The sequence below is a fragment of the Homarus americanus genome, unplaced genomic scaffold (genome assembly GCF_018991925.1).
Source record: "Homarus americanus isolate GMGI-L3 unplaced genomic scaffold, GMGI_Hamer_2.0 scaffold28051, whole genome shotgun sequence".
In the NCBI taxonomy this organism is placed as follows: Eukaryota; Metazoa; Arthropoda; class Malacostraca; order Decapoda; family Nephropidae; genus Homarus; species Homarus americanus.
The window spans coordinates 878850-903371 of NW_024720144.1; the positions used below are offsets into that span (position 1 = coordinate 878850).

Below are 24522 nucleotides of genomic sequence, written 5' to 3' on the forward strand. Positions count from 1 at the left end.
AAGTGTAATGAACAATAACAGGATGAGCGATGACAAACTACTACACTGTTCTTAGGTAAAAATTTTCACTTTGTTGCTTAGTAATGTATTAAATATATGCGTGAATGTGCGAGGTATCACATATACTGCACATGAAGCGCTATATGATATAAATTAACAACCTGAGGTTGTTATAAGAGGTCCTAAAGGAGTTGAGTTGTGACTGAGGTTTGAACAATAACATGAAGATAATTATCCAAGAGTTGATGGGAAATACATAAGAAGCTGTCGCTACGACAGCTTTTCGAGAAGCAAGTTGAACTGAAGTTGGAGATTTATGGGTAATTATTGATGAATGACCCGCTGCTGATTTTTCATAGAAAACGATTTTAAAAACGCATAATGATGAATAACAGTTCCAACTTATGAATATAGCAACATTTATTTGGTAACGTTCAGACAAATCTCTCTTCATCATCAGACTTAAAACAAAATTAAATACGCTAGCATCGAAAAAAATCAACATGTCTGAATGGAATAAGACAAAAAATCACTAAGTACAGTACATTGAGAGAAGCATAAAAAATACATTGAACAAACCATCGAGTTATTACCGGTAATTATAAACCTATACTTCAATTTAACCACACAGTGCAAAAACACTCAAATTAACAAAGCTTTGAGTCTACAGGTGAATATACAAAGGTGAGCACATCTGTTCTTGAATCGTAATTGTTGTAACATACGCGTTCTACTCCAGAACATGCAAACGTGATTCTTATTCTGAGTCTCGGTGAGTAACAGTACACCGTCCAACAGAACGTGGCTGCTAGTCTTGGTGGTGTCCTGCCTTACAATATATACCCGTCACCTCATCACTACGCCCTGACGGCCTCACTCCCCTAACTCCCATGAGAGAGAGTCCTGTACTTATTACCGTGCGTTACGATAGATTTTATCCTAACACCATGACCACGGTCGCAAGCACCTTTAGCTCACTACAGTACCAAACCCCGTGGTGTTGGTATAGTACGCAACCCCCATTTTTCCGGCCGCATATGGCCGGAAAGGGGTAGTCATGTGGCCGGCTGAGTGACGACTAAATTTCGGGTATGTGGCCGGTAAGACTGTTTTTATTCCTTATAATTTGGGTGAAAATAAAGAGCAGGGAAATCAAGATAATGCTGGATGAACATATGCAGTGAGCAGACATTCAGTGTGCTTACGTTTGTGAAGAACAAGTTACCGTTCTAAGCTCACAAGCAGTCACACCACAGAACTGGTGAAGGCTGCTCGAACACACTTTCAACATATTTTTTTTCTGAAATTGCAAATCGTATCCAAGCTCAATCCTCACATTAGTTTTGGTATTGTTCTATGTGTTTGTCTATGGAATTGAAGCCCTTATTTTCCTATGCAAAAAACAAACTTTATTTTACCTGAATATAACGCATGGAGGACATTTTTTTGTCATTTATAATAACATTACATCATTTTTTGGAGGGGTTATTGTACTGTATTGCTTTACGCTTGCATTTCGGGTGCGAATCGGTTATTAAACCGTTATTTTGTACTGCTCGAAGTGTTTTATATTTCCATATTTTTTATTGCTAAAAGTTGTTCCCTAAATCCTTTACAGAATATTTTACTAGGCTAGTGACTAGAACTATTATTTCTATGTACAGTAGAGTATGTACAGTATATGCTGAAAATGAAAGTTATGTTTAGTCTTGAATATCGGTGGTGCTTATAAAAATTTCTGACAATAAAATATAGTCCTGCATTTCTGATTTTACAATCAATTCTGTGGAACACATGCTGACTTATGTTGGCTTAGTACCCCTGCGGCCGTTCGCTGATTACTTGCAACATTAAGTGGCCGACTAGTGCATAAAGGTTGCAGACCCCTGGTATAGATAATGGAGCCATATTTCTAAGTATTTTAACTTGATTTTCCTGATTTTTTACGATGTTTATACGCAGCACAAAATAATACAAAACATACATAGGCAAATTTGTGTACTTGCGCGTTGTGTCCACAAAGTGTCTGTAATACGTTCAACGTTAGTTTCTGCCCATAATATGTGACCAAATAATTCTAACATAGACCACGGTACCACAAAAGTGCACAAATGCCTTCAAAGTTTTCATTCTTACAATGAAGAGTAAAAAACAAATGGAGTCACAGAAGGGTGCAGCAAATATACGGATAAACATAAACTGTCTATCATAATAAAGTAAATGTTAAAAAAGATTGCTAACTTATGTAACCTTTTATATTTAAGGAAACATTTGGTATATTAACTGTTGCATGTGTGAGGGACCTACCAGCTAATGCTCTATAATAACTCCCCGCACCACACCTAAACTTCCACAACTCATAATACTTTCATACCTCATACCACTTCACTATGGGCATTAGCTCTCTTCTTACATCCACCTCGGACAACCAACTCCTCCCTGCCGTTATTTCAATCTTCGACACTGATACGCCCGTTAGCCAATTGGGCGGTCGGCCATGTCACTGCTGTGCACTGTTGGTAAAATTACTAGACCTACAATGGCTCTAGAGTGTACCTGAATTTGTACAACAGGTAGTGTTAGTTAAGTGTGGTCTTCAATGAGTTCACATTCATGCCGCCATAACGCTCTTTGGCAGACTTCTCCTAGAGTTCACAAATCTCTCTCCAAAAAAGTTAGCACTGACAGTCTTCTGTATCTGCGTCTTCCCAACCTGAGGCTGTCATCATACCACATCTACCCCCCCCCCTTCCCCATCCCCAAACCCGCGCTGAGACAAGCCCCGCCCCTAAGACACACACACCGCACATCACCGGATTGCCACACTCATTCAGTTATTCTTAAGACAGGCGCATCACAGAGCAGGACACCGGTGAGTCTGCTGCTACCTGCCACAACTTAATTGTCGCCCTCAACAGCCGCCAACATGTCGGTGGGGCCATTTTTGCTGTCACGCCCCGTGAACTCATTGCAAAATACAATCGTATTTCCCCTCATGACAGCGGGCATGGATGGCCAGGAAACCCTTAGAGGCTTCGTCAACTTTTTAATGCCCATCCACATCATAATCGACAGCTTCGTCGAAGACCTTCAGCTCGGCCGGTGAGTCCCACAACCTTAGAGATCCTCCCATTTTCTTCGTCTGTTCACTTCTGAGCAATTTATCTCTATCTCTCTCTCTCTCTCTCTCTTAAAATCTTAAAACAAAAACTTGACACCTGTTGACCCTGCATGACACTTGTTGACTGTGTGTGACACTTGGTTACCCTGCATGACACTTGTTGGTCCCACATACACTTGTTGACCTTGCGTGACCTTTTATAACCCTTTATAACCTACATTGTGGTGAATCCACATGGCCTTTACTGACCCTTCAATAATTTGATGACTTGGGTGCGACAGGAGCTACAGCGAGGATCAGATTGGGGTGTACGAGAGCCTGGCGTCCAGATTAACAAGTCAGTTCAGGTTGGAGGGGCGCGCCTGCATCCTACGTTTCATCTGCGAACTGCAGCAGCGTCCTATAGGTCGTTGGACGCTGACCGGACACCTCATATCCCTCCTTTTTACGTAAGTGCAGTTTGGCTGTTACTGGAGAGGGGGGGGGACAAACTCTCAACAAGCCTGGTCTAATCTGAGTTGACCTATCCTACCTAAAGAGGGTATATAGACTAAGAAAGTTGAGTTGGCAACGTTGCCCATTTTGCTAATTCAGCGGTGGGATTTCGCCAAATGGAATATTATCTGGTGAGATATTGTGCAACCGAATTTCATCGTGCATGGAAGTGGACTGGTGTGGGTCTGTTGCTATGAGCTCCAGCCCAAGAATAATTCCTTGAGATAAATGTATTCACCAACTGCCACTAGGAGTGCTCAGCCATGTCAACATTGTTGTTATTGTTCATTTTGCATTTTTTGGGGGCTAAATAATGTTTCATTGTCAACAGTGACGGATTTAAGCCCGTGAGGGCCCTTAACCCCACACTACTTAATTTGTTATAAAAGTAAAATGCCCTAAAAAATTATTACCCATAGGCCTAGAATGTGAAAGTAATTTTTACCTTAAACCTCTGAGTAAGCAATGGTGTATCCTAATTTAAACAACCCCCCTCCCTCCTACATGCTGTAAACTACATACAACAAAGGAAAAACTAGCTAGCCAGAAACATAATATGAATAAACGTAAAGAAACTAATTTTATACATTTTCTTTTCTATATTTAAAGTTGGGTGCCCCGAAAATATGGGCGCCCAGTTCGACCACACACTGTTAATACTCCTAATATCTGGCACTGAATATCAATATGAAACATAAGCGTATGGGTATTAAGGTACGGATGAATGTTTAGGAGTGGATGAAAAAAATCAGCCCATGACGTTTGAGCGAAAACACCCACGAGACGCACTAACCTATGTGAGAACTGAATACAAGACCCCTGTTTATTAGTTGACCACTATTAAGTCACAGGCCGCCACTAGCACAACAGAGTACAGTATAGTATCCTGGTTATAATAAAGTAACATGTGGTGGACATGCTAAGGATGTGTGGTGTTGGACATGAGGTGCACATCTGGTCGACATATGGAAGATATGTGATGGATACATTGTGGTGAACATGTAGTGAATATGTTGTCATCATGTAGTGTGTTCGTGGTGGATATGTGGTAGATACTGTATATGGTGTACTGTAGTGGTTATGTGGTTGCACATGTAGTAGTCATATTGTGTACAACATGCGGTGAACAGTGCAGGATCATGTGATTATTATTTTATTTTTTACAGGGATAGCCCACCCGGACACAGGTCACTTACCACATCGGGTCCTGGCGGGCGAAAATGTAGGAGTAGTAGTAGTAGTGGGGACCAGCGCGGCGTGGGTGTGGTGGAGTGTCCTCCCTGATCTAAAGTGTTATTGGAGGGGACATATTCGGAGTGTGGGAGCGGGAAATTTCACAGTGCGTCGGTGAATATCGGATGCCACCCTAAGCATTGTCACCGAAGGTTCTTCTCATCCCTTACGGTATTAATCGCAAATATTCCGTGTGTTCACTGGCTATCACCAAGGGAGTAGCGAGCTGTGAGTATTTGGTGGGTCGACTAGTGCAGGTGCCAGTGCCAGTGTCGACAGGCCTACTTTGGCAGGGGTGGTATCGAGACTCTCGCCCCTATGTAACGGTCACTTCATGTAGGGTCGGCCGACTAAGTGAGTATACAGTATATATAACTAATATTACATCAGAGCGACCATAGAAATAGTGGTTATTTCTGCCAGGGATATATTAACAAGTGTTAGGTGTGACAATTTCTTGCTCCCAGTGTATCATTCTGATGTGTGGATTGTCGCCCATAGGGGGGGTAGTCGACACACCCACGCGCGCACGTATGCCCCTACTACCCGGACATAGCAGTCCAGCCGGTCACCTCTCTGCCCTTTACTCATAAGAACTAGTTTATTCTTCTGTATGGGACCAAAGCAGATGTCGGAGGCGGACGTAACTCGCCCAAGGTGCGGAACACTATGCCGGGTAACAGACATTGCTGCGTCTGTGCTAGCCAGAACCAAAATTGCACTAGCTGTGATTGTGAGAGAAACAACCGACCATGTGCGGTTTGCAGAAAGGGAAACAATTGTCGCAACCCATATGGCAGGGAGCCGACACAGGAGGCCACAGTGGATATCGCCGGGACCCAACCGCCCGATGATATCCTAAATGATAGCAGTGTGTCTACTCAACCTGAAAATGCAGTACTAATAAATGCTGCTCCAATAGTAGCAGATGTCCACGGGGTGAATGAAAGACAGCCACCACAGTGGAATGGCATGTCGATGGAAAATGCAGACATATGGGTTAAAGAAACTTACTCAGAAATTGTCAGGTGGTCGCCAGCTAATCTGTTTGAACCACCCAAGTAAGCGGCCACCAAAGAAATGATTCGGGAGATGATTCGCCTCATAACTGAGTACACTCAGGACTGCTTTCTTGCCCCTTTAGCTCTTCAAATACTGTCAATAATACCACATCTATTCTGTCAGAGGACACATACACAAAGACTAAGCACAAAGAAAATGCGGCAGCAATGAAGAGAAGATTGACAATGTGGCAGAATGGGGCCCTTGAGGATCTCCTATGTGAAGCAAGAACACTGCAGGAGAGACTAAAATTTACAGGTGACGGAAAGCAAAACACCGATGATGTTGCAAGAAAGTTTGGAAAAAAATGCGTGTGGGAAAAGTGTCTTCGGCGGTAAGATCTCTCACAGAGGAATCCTCCGGTGGGGTTCTGCCAATTAACAGAGAGACATTAAAACAACTGAAAGAAAAACATCCCTCTGCAAGTGAAGACGAAGGCATCAGGTTCCAGGGTGACTATATCCCACCAAATGTTGTACTGTTCGAGAAAATAACAGGAGGGATGGTATGGAAAAGGGCACTGAAGACTCGAGTGCCGGCCCTTCAGATCTGGATGCAAACGGTTGGCGAGTCATCCTCAGCACTAACAAGTTTGGCCCCGCAGCAAGTGATCTCTGCACTGCCATTGCCGTCCTTGCAAGAAAGCTGGCATCCTCGTGCTGCCAACACCTCCACGCTCTGGCGGCCTGCCGCCTCATTCCCCTGGATAAGAATCCAGGATGTAGTTCAACTTTTTCAGAATTTTTACCCTCAGCAAGGATGAACAAGCGAGCGAGTCTAGGTGGTTAGTTCTTGCTAAAACCCGACAAGTTCAATGACAGTTGGTCAATTTATAGTAGGGTATTTTTGTGTATAATGATAATTTCAGGCAAAAACAAGACAATTTTATTCTGACACATTTCTCACATTTTAGCCATAACCGAGAGATACCGTGAGTTGAAGACCAGAAAACTACTAGAAAAAGTATAATTTCATTTGCTGCCACCAACCAGGTCTCGGCAATTTTATCATTGCAATCAATAGTTTAGACAATGCTTAGACAATATTTTTCTATGACGTTTCCCTCGTAAATGACCTAGAACCGAAACATTTAATATGCCGGGGATTCCAGGGGCGGTTAGGCTTGTTTGGTGCTATCAATCACATATTCCTAATTAAGTTATCCTAACCATCCAAACCTACCTAACCTTACCTAACTTCCAAGGGAGGGGCTCCGCCCCCTGGCATATTAAATATCTCGATGTTAGGTCATTCGCTAGAGAAACGTCATAGAAGAAAACTGTTTTATAATTGTCTAAAATATTAATTGCAAAGATAAAATTGCCGAGACTCGGTTGGTGGCATCAAATTATACCTTTTTCTAGTTGTTTTTTAGTTTTCAACTCACGATATCTTGGTTATGGGTAAAATGCGCCAAAAGTATAAAGGAAGAAAATAGTCTTGTTTTTTTGTTAAATTACCAAAAACACTGAAAAAATACCCTTTATCTAATTATGTCCTCTACTATAAATTGGCCTGACAGTTTTTATTCATAGACAATTTATTAAAAAGTCTCAGAAAAGAATAGTGGATGAGACGGCTAACACCAATTGTTCGATTTCGTCAATTTTTCCACAGATGTTCTTTTGATGATAGTAGTAACAAAAACGATACTAAAACTTTTTATTTTAATTTTAAGTATTTTTTTCTCTACGATCATAAATCACCAGTAGTGAGCAGGACATGAAGGATGATGGAAATTGAGTGGTAAAACACGGCGAAAAAAATAATCAAATGACACTAACATGTCTCTACATACTTTGTAGGCGAAGAAATTATTTACCGTAAATGTTACGCCGAAAAATCTTTAGTGTCGACGCATGTTGTCTTCCGCTCTTAGTTTGTTTCAGTAAACAATCGTACTCTCACGTCCACAAAAATGGTAAAATTACCCATGACGGTTCAACAAATTTGCCTTCATTGGTACCAGATATCAAAATAAGTTCTTTCTGCTTAATATGCCGGGGGTCCGGGGGGGCTGGCTAAGGAAGTATAGGAAAGGTTAGGTAGGTTTCTTTGGTTAGGTTGGTTACGTCAGGTTCTATGTGCATTGTCGTATCGTTTTCATTATTTACTACAATCTAAAAACATCTGAAAAATTGAACGGTGAATTTATAATTTTACACCGATCTTTCTTTCGCTGTTATTAATATGTATTTCATAATGTTTAGACAATTCTAAGATAGTTTTCTTCTATATATTTCCACCGGAAATTGAGGATAACCAAGATATTAATTTTTAAAGATTATTAATTTCGCTCATTCAGAAGTCTTCTTTACATCTGGAGGAGGTCTGACCCCCCCTCCACGCGTGGCAGGGACAGATTGACCACGAGGGGGCTAGTTTATTGGGCACCCCCTTACATCCTGTGCAGTGAGAAGTGATACCACCCTTAGGGTCAAAACCTGACTGAATTACTCAGAATAGGCAAACTGTACTTCAAGCTTTGTCAATAAATTTGTTAAACTAAAAAAAGCATCTTAAGCGTTTACAGCGCAAGTGCGGGGGGGGGGGAGAGGTGAAGTGGGAGTTTCTTATTGGCGATAGCGACAAGAGATTTGAGTTGGAAGAGCTTTGCAGACATTGTGAGAATAATTATTTTGCTCCAATTGCAGAGTTACACCAGGAAAATAATGAGGCAACACGGTGTATTACCGAATATAGTTTTTTTGTCCTAAGTGTAATAACCAGTGCACACTGCGTGAAGAACAGCATATTTGGCGGTGTCACAATAGTTTTACAGATTAAGGTAAGATGTGGGGCATGAAGAACCCCGGGGGGTTAGGTTAGGTTTTGTTGGTTGGTTAGTATTTTATTTATTTGATTTGATTTATTCGAAAAAGAAAGAAAGTCCAACTTTTTCCGTTATGATTGTTGGGGGGCGTGTATCTTAAAAAAAATTCCGGAGGAAATGAATATCAAATTCGTTCGAAACTCATCAACATCCATAGGACAAACCTATTTTTAATATAAAAATAAAGACCAGTGTGATACTATAAATTGACCAATTGAACAAATCGAACAACTTCTGGTGTTAGCCGTCGGTTCCACCTTTAAAAATAAACATAGGCTAATATATAAATGATTGCACAATACTCACATTGCTGACAGTGTACTACAGCAGGTGTCTTGTGTGTAGTTATGAGGAAGCAGCAACGACGTGTTAACATCCTGGGCACATTAGTCAATTGATCTTCATCTAGGACAACACACACACTTCACTCAACACACACTTGATTTTTGGGTAACTATTTAGATGCCAACAACTACTTATATATTGAGTCACATAGGGAGATTGAGGAAGAAAGCAAAGAAAATAATTTACAGTTTCCATCTCAAATTTATATTTTCGACTATTTTAACCGATATAACCCCCCCCCCTCCCACTTACCAACATTATTGGTTGTTCAAAATGAGCAGGGCCTTTAAGTAGAGAAAATGTGGAGTAATATATATATATATATATATATATATATATATATATATATATATATATATATATATATATATATATACACAGTATATATATAACGCCATTGAATAAATTATTTTTAGTATGTCCCCTCTTATCTCCCTATATAAGACTCACTATACTGGTATAAGTAAATGTTGGTAACTACGAAATACTAGTCCCTTGAACTAAATTACTCACAACGCGTGTATATTCCCCACACGGCGCCATTATCAACGTCAACAAAAATGGTATTCTTATTTGTACAAAAGTTCAACACTATCCGGCATATCAATAATCTTACCTATAACGAGTGTGCTCAAGTACATGTATTGTCATATTTACGAAAAAAATCACCAAATGTGAGTTATTTACACCTGTATGGAGATGTAACACGGAGGAGGAAATAAATAATCACCTTCTACACATTCGAAATCACTGACTAAAGCGTAAAGTAGTCAACTAATCCCCGAACTTCCCGAAGGGCAATTCACACCATCCTGCCTCTTGATTGGCTGGTGTTAACGAGCTTAGCCAATCGCAGACCTCGGAATACTACAGTATACAGCATATCATTCAAAATTGTCTCAACTTTATGATGCCAAACATGTCACAGCGATTCGAATCTGTAGCCTATTGTTTGTAATACCCCAAAAAATCAATCAATAGTATAATTAGAGTAAAAAAATACCATTACAAAAGCATATAGTGTATACTCAGTCCAATAATTTTGTTTCATCAGTATTATTTCCCTCAGTAGTAAAGATGGAAGAAAATTGTATTGTATGTTAATGTTTATTTATAGAACGAATATTACCAATGGAGTGAAGCAAATTACGAATATACAGTACTGTATATACTTCGGTAAATAACATAAAACCCATTAGAGCGTCACTGCTTGGTTAAAAAAAATCAGTTTTGTTTGGTTAAATTCCAAAACGTTTCATTCATGAAATTATGTTCCTTTATTTTTAGGATTTTTGCGTGAAGGAGCACACCGCACAATTCATAAATATAATGCGATGGACATGTCACATGTGGATGATATGCTGGACATATGGTATACAGTACAGTATATGGTGGACGTAGTGGATATGGGAAAGGGTGGCCTCTGGAGTAACACAGTAACAAGGCCCTCCTCCAATATATTAAAATAGTAATGTTTTATCACACACCAAATTAAAAAGCATATATATATATATATATATATATATATATATATATATATATATATATATATATATATATATATATATATATATATATATATATATATATATATATATATATATATATATATATATATACAGGGTATGTAATAAAGGCCTATGCCCACTAGATTTTGCATGCAAGTTACACACAAAATATTAAATCGGAAATGATGAGTATGTTATAAACTAAAACCGAAATTGCAATACAGTACAGTATATGAAAATTAAATATCTCGATTTCAAAGCCATATCAAGTGCAGTGCCTAGATTCCTTTCTTACTTTCACAACAAAATAATGGAAAACGACACTGGATAGAATATTCACACAATGTTGAGTGATTGTACTTTGTTCTTAATTAACCCAAGCTTTGAAGAAGCGTTCCCCATTCCACTTTGAAGCCTTCAGGCAGATATAAATGTACAATTATGTCAACATTTTGAAAATTTTCTTTATGATCATAAAAATGAAGCAAGCTGTACATTTGCATTTTAAATCCCTTATCACTTACAGTGAGTTCTGCTATAACGCGTGTTTTGATAACGCGACTTTGCTGTAACGCGATTTATGAATTAGGAACGATATTTGTATAACGCGAACACTTGTTTGCTATAACGCGATTTTTGCTTACTATTTCTCCAATTTTGTGGTACGTATTAACTGTGAATATAGTAAAGAAGAATATCAACAAGAAGCGTTCTGGTGATAGAATTCCCGGTGATGATCGTAAAAGAAAGGATATAACACTTGAAGAGAAGCTCGATTTTATCAACCTCAAAATCACCCTTCTCCCCCATCAAGTAAAGTGTTACATTTACTGTATGATTTCATTATTAGATATGAAGGTAACATTTATCTAGACTGTGCTATCCTTTGTGTTAGGCTAACTACTAAATTTTTTCGATTTCGAGTAATCTGCACCAAACCCTATTTTCTCCATAAGCCCTGTTATTTCTATTACGCGATTTTCTATAACACGATATTTTACAAGAACACAATTATCGCGTTATAGCAGAACTACCTGTACTTGAACCTTTGCTAAACATGTGATCAAAATTGCTATAAACCGACAGTTGTGCAGTTACACATTGTTGATATTTGAAGTGTAATGGTTTAGATCCAGTGGTTCCCAACCTCCTTTTTGTGTAACTGGACCACTTTGAATGGTTTAAAGTATGATGAGAGCCACACCTTGAAGTGCGATAATGAATAAATGAATTTACGTTGAATTCTTGGGGCCCTCTTACACCTGGGGGCCCTGAAGCTACTGCCCCTTTTGTCCTTATGTTAATCTGCCACTGGATGAGAATATCTGTAGCATTATATTCTGTCACATCAGTTGATTCAAGGTGTTGCATCAACACTGCAATTATTTAAACATAAATAAAAATTTTTTTTCAATTGTTTCAACATTTTAAGATTTTTTTCTTACAAATAACACCACAAGAATTCAATTGAATGTGTAAATATTAAAAAATCATGTGATTCAAAGTTAATACAGAGTATTGTACTGTACCTTTCAGCATTTCTTTCCTTGTCTGTTACATTCAGAGATTATTGTGAGTTTTTTGTCTTTTTCCTTTTGATTTCAACTCTTGTGCAAGTAAGTGGCGTTTTCGTGATGGCATCTTGCATGACTTGGGTCGATTACCAAGAGAGAAGCTGGATGCTACAGAGCATTGCCGCAACATTGCTGCAAGGTTGTAAGTAAGTTAGGCAAAATGTAACGTTCTAAACATTAGAGGTGCGCCTGACAAAGATATTGGGATAATATTAGTTGGTACACTGCATGCGCAGGCCGCATAGCTGAAGTTAGATAACGCGTTATACATACGTACAGTACTATTGATCGACACAGCTCTTTGCTGCTGTGGCTGAATAAATACATGCACATTTAGTATTACAATGATCACACGCTTCTATCTAAGAGAAAAGCTTGAACTGAAGTATTTCATGAGTCCATAGGTTGGTGGTTAAGCACTTGCATTACAAACAAGGGGTTTCGAGTTTAATTCCCAGCAGGAGTGACGGAACTGGGTTTCTGCCTTATAAATTTACCTTTTATATCATTAACAATAAGAGTACACTGACAGGTGCACTTGCTGATGGTGGAACAACCCTTCAGTGAGCTAACATCCTGCCAAAGAAGTGGAACAGCCCACGATCTGCTAATTGTTAAGACTTGAGGGATCAGCACCTGTGTGGCCACTATGAAAATGTTAAAAATATATTGTATATATACTAGGCTTCATCATGTACTCGGTACATGGTAGGCCCACTTAAAAGCTTGCTCAACCCTCACTCAATTATCAACGTTGTCCTGTATGCTAAAGGGAGTGGCCCAAATTTTACCTTCGGGAGTTTAATCAAACCCTGGAGGCAAGAGAACGCTGATAAAAATATCACCTATTATCTGCTACTACCATACTGACCTTACATATTTTATAAATTAGAAAGTGGTAAATGTTAGGAACAAGAATACCACAATACAAATTTTCATGGAGTTCTGTTCATACAACAAATATTACTCAAATGTCCAATACATGTACTGTACTTACAATAAATAAGTCCATTGTTAGAAGTGTAACAGTTTAACTTAGACATTACTTGGGAAGGGATTAATAGGCTGTGGTCGCCACACCTCTGGTGCTTTGGCAGGTTGACAAAAACCATCAGTGCATAACTGTACAGTAGACAGTATCTGATTTGAGCAACAATGAAGTTTCATTCCTTAAATCAAATACAGTACAGTATAGTCCAATAATGGGTTTTGTAGTTCACTGAATGTATGAAGGCCACAATCACAACAAAAGTTTCATATTTACAAGTACAGGTACTATACAGTACTGTACTGTACATTCAAGACACAAAAGTTTTGTGAAAAAATACCCTAAACTTCCAGTGTCGCAGCAACCCTGTTTTTAATATTTCCCCCAAAATATAACAGTACTGTACAGTACTACCCAAAACACATAGTACAAAATTTTTTTTAATGATTTTATAAAAACTTTGCCCTTTCAGTCCTCAGGTTGGTAAGAAGGATGGAGATGCAGAGATGTTGAAGGAATACTTGGTGGCTCAAATTCTTGGCAAGAAGAACAATTTCGACTGCAGCTCTCTGTATGGCTCTTGTCCCTTCAGTGCCTTCAACTACTTTGAGTTTATCCGCAACACCACTGCTGCCTTGAATAGCAGTGGAGAAGAAAACCTACAGATGTTGTGAAGCTGACTTTTTGAAGACACTTTTGGTAACCTTCAGAGCATGTGAAATAGCCTCTCCAGGACAGATGAATCACTTAAGAACAGTTTAATACTGTACAGTACCCCATTCAGTAATCATTGATCCTAAGAGTAGTAGAACTTGACTTCAACCAAATATTACCAGTAACTTAATTTGCATGAAAAATATGCATGAAAAATGTTTGTTTGTTTCATATATGGGCTATATATGAGGGTTTGCACAGATAATATATATATATATATATATATATATATATATATATATATATATATATATATATATATATATATATATATATATATATATATATATATATATATATATATATATATGCAAATAAAATCACTGTAGGTACAAGGATTCAGGTTATGTTTCAGCTGCAATTCACACTCCCTAAAAGCGAATCAACTAAAGTCACTGGGGAACCCCAGTGCCTCTGCCCCTTGTATATATACTGTATATATATATATATATATATATATATATATATATATATATATATATATATATATATATATATATATATATATATATGCAGTTTGCCTGAAGACATGGCAGTGTGGCGGGTCACGACACTATGCCACTTTCTCCTGATTGCACAGGTAGCATCCCATTTAACATTATATTGTAAACTAGATTCACTGTAACAACCCCTGAAGGATATCCCAGAAAGACAAGTTGGATCCAAGACACTCACCGACTTATAAAAATGGGGTTTCAGGATCAAACCCTCACTTATAACATGGGATGCTTCAAGTCACCATAACTGTATAAAAATCTCATAAGTAAAAAACTTGGCTTCATCAAAATTACAACTACAGCATACAGTACAGTATATACAGTGGGCCCCGGACTGATCTTGGGGTTAGGTACCAAAAAGGTCCTGTGATAATTTGGTTCAAAATGGATTGAAGTCTACTTCTCACAGGAAACAGAGGGTTGGAGGATGAGCTTGTAAATTACTTGTTAAACATTTATAGGTTTGACCAATACAGTACTGTACACAAAAGAAATATAGTACTGTACCAAGAATTCACTTTAAAGTTAATGAACAAATATAGGATGTTGCCACAGTACTACTAATCTTGATTAAGTTACCCTAAAATTCTACTCTCTTTTTTTAAGTTTTTCTGACATTTCTTGCTGAAGCATCAGGTTTACATTTAGTCACCTGGGTGTTATAATTGCAACATGAGGAAAATTCTACAAACACTCCCTGGTAGTTTTCTCCAGTGCTCCCCAGAAACACATCACAAACTTCAGGATAGTAGTTTTAAGTCAAGCCTGATCAAAACTATGGGCTAATTTGTGATGCCTCCAATCATCAGTACAATAACCACAATCACTCGGGAGATCATCTCACTCATAAGTATACAGTAAAGGTAGTGTTCCATTCCTCTGCTTATTAGCTATTAACCTCTGTACAGTATATACAGTATATATATACAAAAATCAGAATTTTGTATTTCATTATGTTGCAATTTAGGATTTTTTAGTATGATGCATGTAAATCCAAATGTTTGTCTTCTTTTATTTTTTAGTATAACCTGATTCGATTATGTTAATAAAAATGTATTGATGATTTATAATCTGAAGTTATTTCATCCTTAGCCACACACATATAGTACATACATAATTATATAAAGGAGAGCATTTTGTATAGGTAGAATATAGACCATGCTGGGATCCATTAAGGTGACTGCAACCTGGCATATACTGTAACTATAATTACAGGATTTTAACCTCACCTTCCACCTAAGACTGTACCACAGTGATCAAAAGGTCCCTGTGCATCTGCAGTAATTAATAGCACGAGTATTGTACAGTACAGTACAGTTTTCCTTGTTATATCTACATTTACTGTAAGAACAGTGATTAATTATACTATTATTTAATGCAGGTGCACAGAGACTTTTCAATCACCCTTCATAATATAGAAGAATGCTGTACTTACGTAATTACAATATGTACAGAAGGTTTTTCATTAATATTTTCACTTATATCTCAAAAGTTGTCCAGGCATTACAGGTGTGAAAGTGTGCACAACCTCTTATAGTCAAAATTAATGTTGGTCCTCTTGATGTGGACACTGGACAATAATGAATATGCCACCAAAAAGAAGTACATTAAGCATATGCATCCTGAGAATTTACTGACAAATTAGTTATTAAGGTACAGTAATAATATAGACAGTGGTATTGTGAGGCGTAATACTGGACTCACTAGCACATGGAAAATTTGGAAGTCCATTAATTACCCAAGGCACTTGGACTGAGCAAGCAATCACCCATGTCTTTGCCCACTAACTTATTTCCAAGCCCCACCAGTTACATTCTCAAACATACACGAAGTACTGTTTCAGCTCTTCAGTTAATATTGAGATAAGCATTGATTATGAACATTGAAGTGATACCTATAATAGGGATGGGTCTATTTCATACAAATCAAAGATTTAATCTCTCTCTGATCCAGCTGCCAGTCTGACATACCTACTTCACCTATGTACAAATTTAGTACATGCTCAAATATCAGTGGTACCAACCATTTTATGTAAGTAGGCCACACTGAATGGTCTAATGGGAAAATTAATAAGATGGTTAATAACCAGTTTAACAAAATCAAATATTAAAAAAACACCATCTTTAAATGTAGGAATTTATATAAATGCACTAATTCGAAACTTCACTCAAATGATAAAAGGCTAGAGGGCTGCAAAACAGATTAGAGACCACTGTTCAAAATCAACAGAAATGTTAAATGTGTTATGATCCATTGTAGGAAAAACATTTTCAGTGAATGTACAAAACACTGTTATATTGAACTGACTTTAAACATTTTATTTTCACAGGCCAAACCAGAAATAACCCAACAACTGTATGATAAATTTCTGGAAACCTTAATTCCTTCCAGTAAGATATGAACTTTCTCAGTGATTTGACTGACAAAATTTATACTACGAGATTAACTTTTCATAAGTGGTTTAACCTTTTCATCACATACTTTGGCATTAAGCAATGCCAGTGCACTGCATTTTGCTGGGCATGACCACAAGAGGGCATTTGGGAACTAATGATTTCCAAGTTCAGAAGGTCTTGGTCACCATATAATTCCTTACAGGAAACCACTAAGAAGCAGAAACACGTTTTTCTTTCCTAGTGGTCACCTACATACCTGTATATACACTCTTCAAGTCTTTTACTACAGGATGTACAGGATCTAATACAAATTCCACAATCCACTTGATGTTGTATTCTCCTATTACTCACATGCTTTGCTACTTTCTGGTTGTCCATCTCTCACTTCTAGTACTTAGTTCACCCATCCTTCTATCTCTTTCTAGGTCTTCCCTCTCCTACTACCCACCTTTGAATTTTACGGTTTTCACCAACTTTTCACTTCGTTTTCTTTGTATTGTGTCCATACTATGTAACCAAACCCGGGTTAATCTTCCATCCAACACTTTTCATTTTTACATCTAATTTGTGTTTATTCTCACCCATTGCTCTCAAGCAGCCAATTTCAGTCCTTTCTAATTTATTCTTTTCCCTTGCATCCCGAGTTCATGTTCCACTCCCATATACAGTACATCCAATTAGCCTTCTTTTCACAAATTCACTCTCACCATAAAGCTTTTATACAATAATGTTTTTCCTTTTATTACTTTATGATTTATTACCCACTGCTCCATTCCCAGATGCTTGAATGTCTCACTTCCTTCTTTTATTTTTTTTTATCTCCCTTCACTACTTATTTTCATCACTACCTTTATTCACAATCATTATTAACTTCCTCAGCTCACAAACTTCCACAACACTTAAAATTTCTTCTGAATTACCCACCCAGGCAGCATCATCTATAAAGAGCAGATAATTTGCCTCCCATTTACAACCTGAACATTTCTTTTTACCAAATTTGCTCCCTCTCCATTTCTCTTGCCTTCCCCTCTTTATACCCAAATGTTGTAAATCCCATGATTACACAACCACAGCAACACGAATCTATTTTCAATGACTAATTTCTCCTCCCAACATACTTCACTCTCCCTATGAAAACTGTTTGGCATTCAAACATTTTTCATGTACTGTAGTTCATTCACCTTCAAACCCTCCCACATTGTTATCACTTAAACTTTGTCTAGATCCATGAATGCCTCAAGCACATTCCTTCCTTTCTCCTAAAACCCTTCCCTCCTATTCCTTATTGCCAACATTGATCAACACCACCTTGTTCCTGAACCAACACAACTTGTCTCCAATGTCTGAGATTTTTACAATAAATTTTCATTAACTCAAAACTCTCTATTCCTGATACAGTATAATATATAATCTTATACCCTTGTAAATATCCCTTCATGATTTGTGTACACGAGTGCACTAAATAGGGATAATCACATGATTAAACCTCAAAACACATTTGATATCTTTGCAAAATCTGGATGTGTTTTTGATAAAATTTGCTCTACTGTACAGTATTTCATTTCAAACACCATTCACTATTGTAACCAGAGTAGATCTACACTTTATATATACAAGTGATATCTCCGTTAGCTGGAACAATTGGTGCAGAGCACTTCATGAAACGAGATTTCCGGATAACGAGACGACTATCAAAGACGGAAAAAATACCTCATCCCCAAATTTTTCCGGCTAAAGGAAAAATATTCTTGGAAGTTCCAGAAATTGTGCATTTACATCGTCTCTCCAACCCGGAAAATATCCCCCATCCCTGGAATTTTCTAGGTACAGTACAGTACTGGAGAAACTTTCTCAGAATTTTCCAGAAAATGTGTCCCACTGGTAAGCCATTCACAATCCAGAAAATTACGGCTTCGGGAATGATTTTCTGATAAAATTTCAATTCCGGCTATCGGAGAGATCTGGTTAAGAGGGATTCTGGCTAACGGAGATATTACTGTGTTTGTGTATAACTGTCCAGTCTTCTCGGACTATTTCTTTGACACTGGATCACTTTGCTCGTTAACTCAGGGTGTGGTTATTGTGCTGGTGACAGTTTCCACACCTTCTACACCCTAAATAAATTCACGCCTAGATGGCCTTAGGACCGGCCATCCTCATTACACAAGGGTAACCAATATAAATATATTAGTTCATTACAAAATAATTATGCAGATCTCATGTTTAAATATCAAATCTAAACATAATTTGAATACCCTAACATTCAAAAGGCTAACCAAAACAGTTTAGAGTTCCTAAAGCCTGCTGCTTTGTTTTCCCCACACTGCTAGAACCAATACTACCACTTTTGTCATTGTCCACCATTATGAAGTTGACAGTTGTGTGATGTATTTTCTCTTTTATTTCTACGAGTTTCCCTATTTTGCTCTTACACAAGCAGCCAACAAATATCTAAGTGAGTGTTTAGTGTAGTGGTGCTAAGAAAAAGCCTGTTATCCCTATCATTATCCAGGTTGAAAATTCTACAGGTATTAGATAAGGGCAAGTCAATGCATACGCTGAGGAGCATTATGATGCTGGGTAAGTATTATGTGGAGAATAATTCAAATATGGACAATGCCAAGTGTAAAATCATACATGAAGCTAGATTTACCAACCTTGGTAAAGTTAAGGCAAAGTCCAAGTAAATGCATATCCACTTCCATGCCACTTATGTATGAACAAGTGAAGCATAAAAGTGCAGGTACAGAAAGGCCACTGAAAAATACAATGCCATAGTTGAGTTTGTGAAAGAATAAAACTTTAGTCATGGACAAATTTAAAATGCAGATACTTGATGCATATACAGTACAATACATATTACAACACTGCAATATTTCATGTAAATAATATTTAAAACAATAATAGTTATACAAAACACAGCTGTTTAATTTATGAAACGTTTAGGCTTCAACCTGGACCCCTGTAAAGATCTGTAAATATCCTGAATTCAAACCCCGCCAAATCCCCAAAGAATTCGGACTCGATCTCACAAACTCAAAATGTTTCATTGAAATATTTTGATTTGATTTAAGTCCAGGTTCAAATCAATTACCCAAATCATGAATTAAATGTATTTCAGATGGCTATTTATTATAAAATATTTAGCAACCTTTGATCTTTGACCTTATTTCCCTGGTCATTTCATTAGTAATTTGATCTCAGACTTTGCATTGTCTTATAGTTTCCATTTGCACTAACAAGTATAAAACCCACAGAAAACATTCCCTCACCTAATTTTATAGTATCATTCTACATAAACAAGTACTGTATATTAATAAATTTTCAATTTGGGAGGGAATAAAATGTTTTCATTTTGCTTTTAATTTTATTAAAGCAACATGACTGATTCTTACGGTGTCTGCAACAAGACCATGAGAAAAATCAATACAATGAGAGATGGTGGAGGTGCCAATGACGATGATCAGTACAAGATGAGATATAAAGACATCAAGAATGTGGCGACAGTAACAAAATGCTACAATCATTAAAGGTCAGCACATAATGGTAGATATGATAAGATTAGGCAAGCGACAATGATGAGTGGTCAATATCCTACGAGTGGAGAATAACAAAATAAATAATGCGACCCGTAGCAGCGCTAATACAGTCGCGTGTCCATGAGGGCTGCCACGCCCCGCCATGATGGCTAGTCGTCTTGGCAATCAGTACACGCATTGTCTCCCTACCCTTATACATGAGGCACCATCAGTGCACTCCTTATTGCTGGGATCCTAAACCAAATGTTATAAGTATGGATTTAAAAAAATGGCAACCTTGATTCCTCACCAAGGCATTTTTATATATACTGTACACTGTAGATCACAAGGAGAAATATATGAATTTCAATATATTTCAAGAATGCCCATTTCCACTTACAGATGCTACAGCTAACTTTTACTCCTAAGTTTAAATATGTCCCATATGAATAAAAAAAAAACTAGTAATTCAACAAAGAACCACTTACAAATTAATAAAAGAAATTATTTTTACAATAGTTCCATAGATACACCTTATTATATAATAATGCATGGTAGCAATCTATGAAGATGAAAATATATATACATGATATACATTAATGATCCCCATATAACCTAATGTGCTGGAAGTACTGAGCGTCAGAGACCAACCAAACGAGGCAGGGACATCACTGACCCATAGCAACAGCTAATGGAGGTCAATGCGGCGACTAGCATCGCTAGTTGTCTCCGCAGGGGTGGCGTCTTGTTGTATAAAAATATAATCTCTCTCTCTACTTACAATAACCATTGTATTTACAAGGCCCATAGCACAAGCTACTGCGGACCAAGGCCACTGTGACACTTCCAAATGGGAATGTGCACTGGACAGTATGACAATGCTAAAACACCAACACACTGGACAGTATGACAAAACCACATGAGCAACATAAACAGGACAGTATGTCAACATTATATGAACAAAGTACATTGGATTAGTGTAGATATAAAATACAATGAGCAAAACTACGGAACATGTCCGTGGGTCCTGAAGGACACTCTTCATCATGTGAGTATGCATTGTGAATGAAACATAAACGTAGTGTAACAATTTAATCTGGAACATACTTGTTAGTAGTGCAATTCTGTGACCAAACACAAGAGAAACTTTATGATTATAATGACTACTACACTTCATCTATGTTTAATCACTTTCTCCTGCTATTAACAGTTAAGAATCTCATCATGCAATACATCTGAGTGTCTTAACTTAAGTGTTCAAAATATAAATTTATTAACTTGTTGAATACAATCCAAGAAAGATTATCACAGATGGCCTTTAAAAATATCAATAGTTGGCACAGTCTGCACAAGGCTTGACTGTACAATTTATGAGCTTCTATTAAGTTACTGTACATGACACACAAGCAGTGTCCAAGCTTCCCACAAAAACACCCGTGCACAAACTTGAAAGGAAGGTTTTCATTAAATAATTTTACATTGTAGACAATGAATGGATTTATATTATCTTCCCTCTCAATATAATTCAAGAATATGTAACACTCTTGGTGTTATTTATATATATATATATATATATATATATATATATATATATATATATATATATATATATATATATATATATATATATATATATATATAAATATATATATATATATACATATATATATATATATATATATATATATATATATATATATATATATATATATATATATATATATATATATATATATATATATATAAAGTAAATAAAAAAAAAAACCAGAAGCTCAACAAATATGGTTTCAGAGTGAGTGGACTAGATAGTGGTGGAGGCAGCAAACATTGTGTGCACCTCCATATAGTGAAACAGGGATGATCCTTACAACAAAACAAGACATATAGCTGCTACACACAAACTTCCTGAGCCACTTAAATCACCAGGAGAAAAACTGTCATGTGGCAAATCTATAAATATGAACATGAAATAAAAGATAATGCAGCTATTAACATATAACATGTACTCTGACAGATGAGGTTTTCTCCTACCTATGTTTAATGTTAAACCAATCCATATCCAACTTTCCCACAAATATTGCAGAAATGACAGCAAAAAACATGTGCCCTGACAATCAACACCTTAATACATGATGATACCTTCATCATGAACATGAAGTATACTCCAATTACTACTGTTGGAAACTTTGGTGGCTTTGGTTACACAAGAATGTCATCAAATTATCAAAAGAGCACCGGCAATTTAAATTGCCTAAGAAAAACCTTTGATGGTTGCATCTGATGGTGCTTAACACAATCTTCCTAAAGAAGCACATTATTGACATTCTATCCATTTGCCTATCTATTTCAAGTTCAAAAAGGAAATAATTAATAAAAGTGCTACAGTACAAACATCACAGAGCAAGAGTTCATTATTCATAAAATTAACCAACCTAAAACACCAGAACTCACTATTCCATCACACTATATTAACAAATTATGACAGCCTTTGTCACCAAGCCTAAAGTATAATCTCAGAATGCAAATTTTGATTGAGTTAAGTAACAGGTAGAGGGTGAACTGGTAAGAGTATCACGTCAAAAATATATCCCAGTGCACCGTACGACACATGCCTGAGTAAGGCAAATTAAATGTAGTCTTTAACACACAGCACACCAGTCACCCATCTAATATAACATAATAGGAGTGCCACAACTAACAATTAGTGCAGCAATATTTATCAACCCTTTAACTTCAATCAGGGAAATAGCCATTTTCATCTATAATACTTTGTTCACGGAACTAGTTCAATTGTTATTTATAATATAAACAATAATCTTGGTGATAAATGTAAAATTGCTCATATACATCACAAAAATCACAGTAATGATTAATGAAAAAAAAGATGGATACTTTAACCCAGACCTACTAAAGAGTAATAATAAAAAAAAAAAACATGTTAAGTTAGACAACAGTATATGCTGGATGGTACATAAGTAAAACTCAATGATTGGAGAGGATCATCTAAATCAACTCCAGGGATTATTGTGGAGAGCAGCCCGGACCACCTCATCTCACACCGACCTACAGAACAAACTGTATTTTTCAGAGGTCTCTATCTTCAAAGCTGAGCAATACCAGCCAAACACCAATAGCCCAAGGCCGAGTTGGGTGGTGTGACTCAGCCAGCCGAACACCAACAACAGAAGGTGGTCTGCTCCAGAGGCGGGGCTGCTCTTTTGTACATAGATCATTCCTGTGCTCCAGTTGGGGGACAGCAGATATGGACAACAAAGCCAAAGGGGCCAAAAATACCAGAGGATGCTCTGGGTTGTTGCATAGACAAATGAAAACAACAAATTAAAGTTATTCCTCAAAAACAACTTAAATGATCCCGTGTGTACATCGTGAAGAATAAATAACATTGTATTCATAAACCTTAGACAACCGAGGCAGTGTACCCAGACCACATTCCTGCAGGTGATTAAAGAATAAAATTGTAGTTATAATAGACAATAATACTAAAATGAAAAAAGAGAAGCAAACATTTAGGTGGTTTATGGTACCAATTCTTTAAAGAGCTATTTGATGGGGAATGAGGAAAGGATTCATGAGAGGCTACTGTCAGTATCAAGAAAATATGTGCACACTTAGATAAGTTTTGTAAGACTAACAGTAAGTTTTAGACTATTCATGAACACCTGCTCAGAGGCCTCCAGTTGATGAGGTGTGGAGAAACACCACTGAATAGAGGGATATACCATGACGTACTGCCCAAACATTAGCTGACTCTTCAATCATGCCTACAACATATGTCTAAGGCTCTTGGAGAAAATAAAGAAGGAAAAATAATAAAATAAAATAAAGGATAAACATATATAAACAGTCACAAGCTACTCTGTGCACTTGGATTAAGAACCAAAAGATCCACCAAAGTTGAAGCTCGCAGGAACTGCTGTCTGTTGGAAGTTGTAACCTGAAATATAATTCAGTTTTAGTTTTCAAACCAGAAATTCAATAGGAGAATTAAAATTAAAGGAAAGTAGGTCTGACAATAATTTTATCCTACTCGGCTTTTATTTGAACTGAGAAGTGAAAGAGATGACAACTTTAAGTCATCTTGAGAATAATACTGCACTGGCTTCCAAATGGGTGATAATTTACAATGTCTTGCCACATCTGAAGAGGAAAGTTGAGATAATTCATACTGGTACAGGGTAACTTTAAAATACAAACTACGAGAAAGAATTGTAGCACAA

The 24522-nt window shown here is 37.1% G+C and overlaps 2 protein-coding genes across 3 annotated transcripts in view; one reads left to right on the plus strand and one right to left on the minus strand.

The window, feature by feature from the left end:
* Positions 1-2829: 2829 nt before the first annotated feature.
* On the plus strand, positions 2830-14070 carry LOC121860421. The gene is made up of 3 exons (XM_042357573.1): positions 2830-3102; positions 3403-3570; positions 13632-14070. The coding sequence occupies exons 1-3, from the start codon at positions 2927-2929 to the stop codon at positions 13831-13833; spliced, it is 546 nt and encodes a 181-aa protein (XP_042213507.1). The 5' UTR covers positions 2830-2926; the 3' UTR covers positions 13834-14070.
* The window catches only part of LOC121860420 (importin-7-like), a 54151-nt gene continuing 41177 nt past the window's right edge, over positions 11549-24522 (minus strand). The window contains exons 22-23 of one of the 2 annotated variants that reach the window (XM_042357571.1): positions 12127-12303; positions 11549-11973 (exon numbers count right to left, since the gene is read on the minus strand). In XM_042357571.1, the coding sequence (XP_042213505.1) occupies positions 12158-12303 (146 nt within the window). In that variant the 3' untranslated portion in view covers positions 11549-11973; positions 12127-12157. Of the gene's footprint in view, positions 11974-12126; positions 12304-23316; positions 24240-24522 lie in introns of those variants that run through there. The other variant, XM_042357572.1, reaches the window with a different exon arrangement.

Coding starts and splice junctions, on each gene's coding strand:
- LOC121860421 (XM_042357573.1), top strand. CDS start 2,927: ATGTCGGTGGGGCCATTTTTGCTGTCACGCCCCGTGAACTCATTGCAA. Junction 3,103..3,402: donor GAAGACCTTCAGCTCGGCCG/GTGAGTCCCACA, acceptor TGGGTGCGACAG/GAGCTACAGCGAGGATCAGA. Junction 3,571..13,631: donor CTCATATCCCTCCTTTTTAC/GTAAGTGCAGTT, acceptor TTGCCCTTTCAG/TCCTCAGGTTGGTAAGAAGG.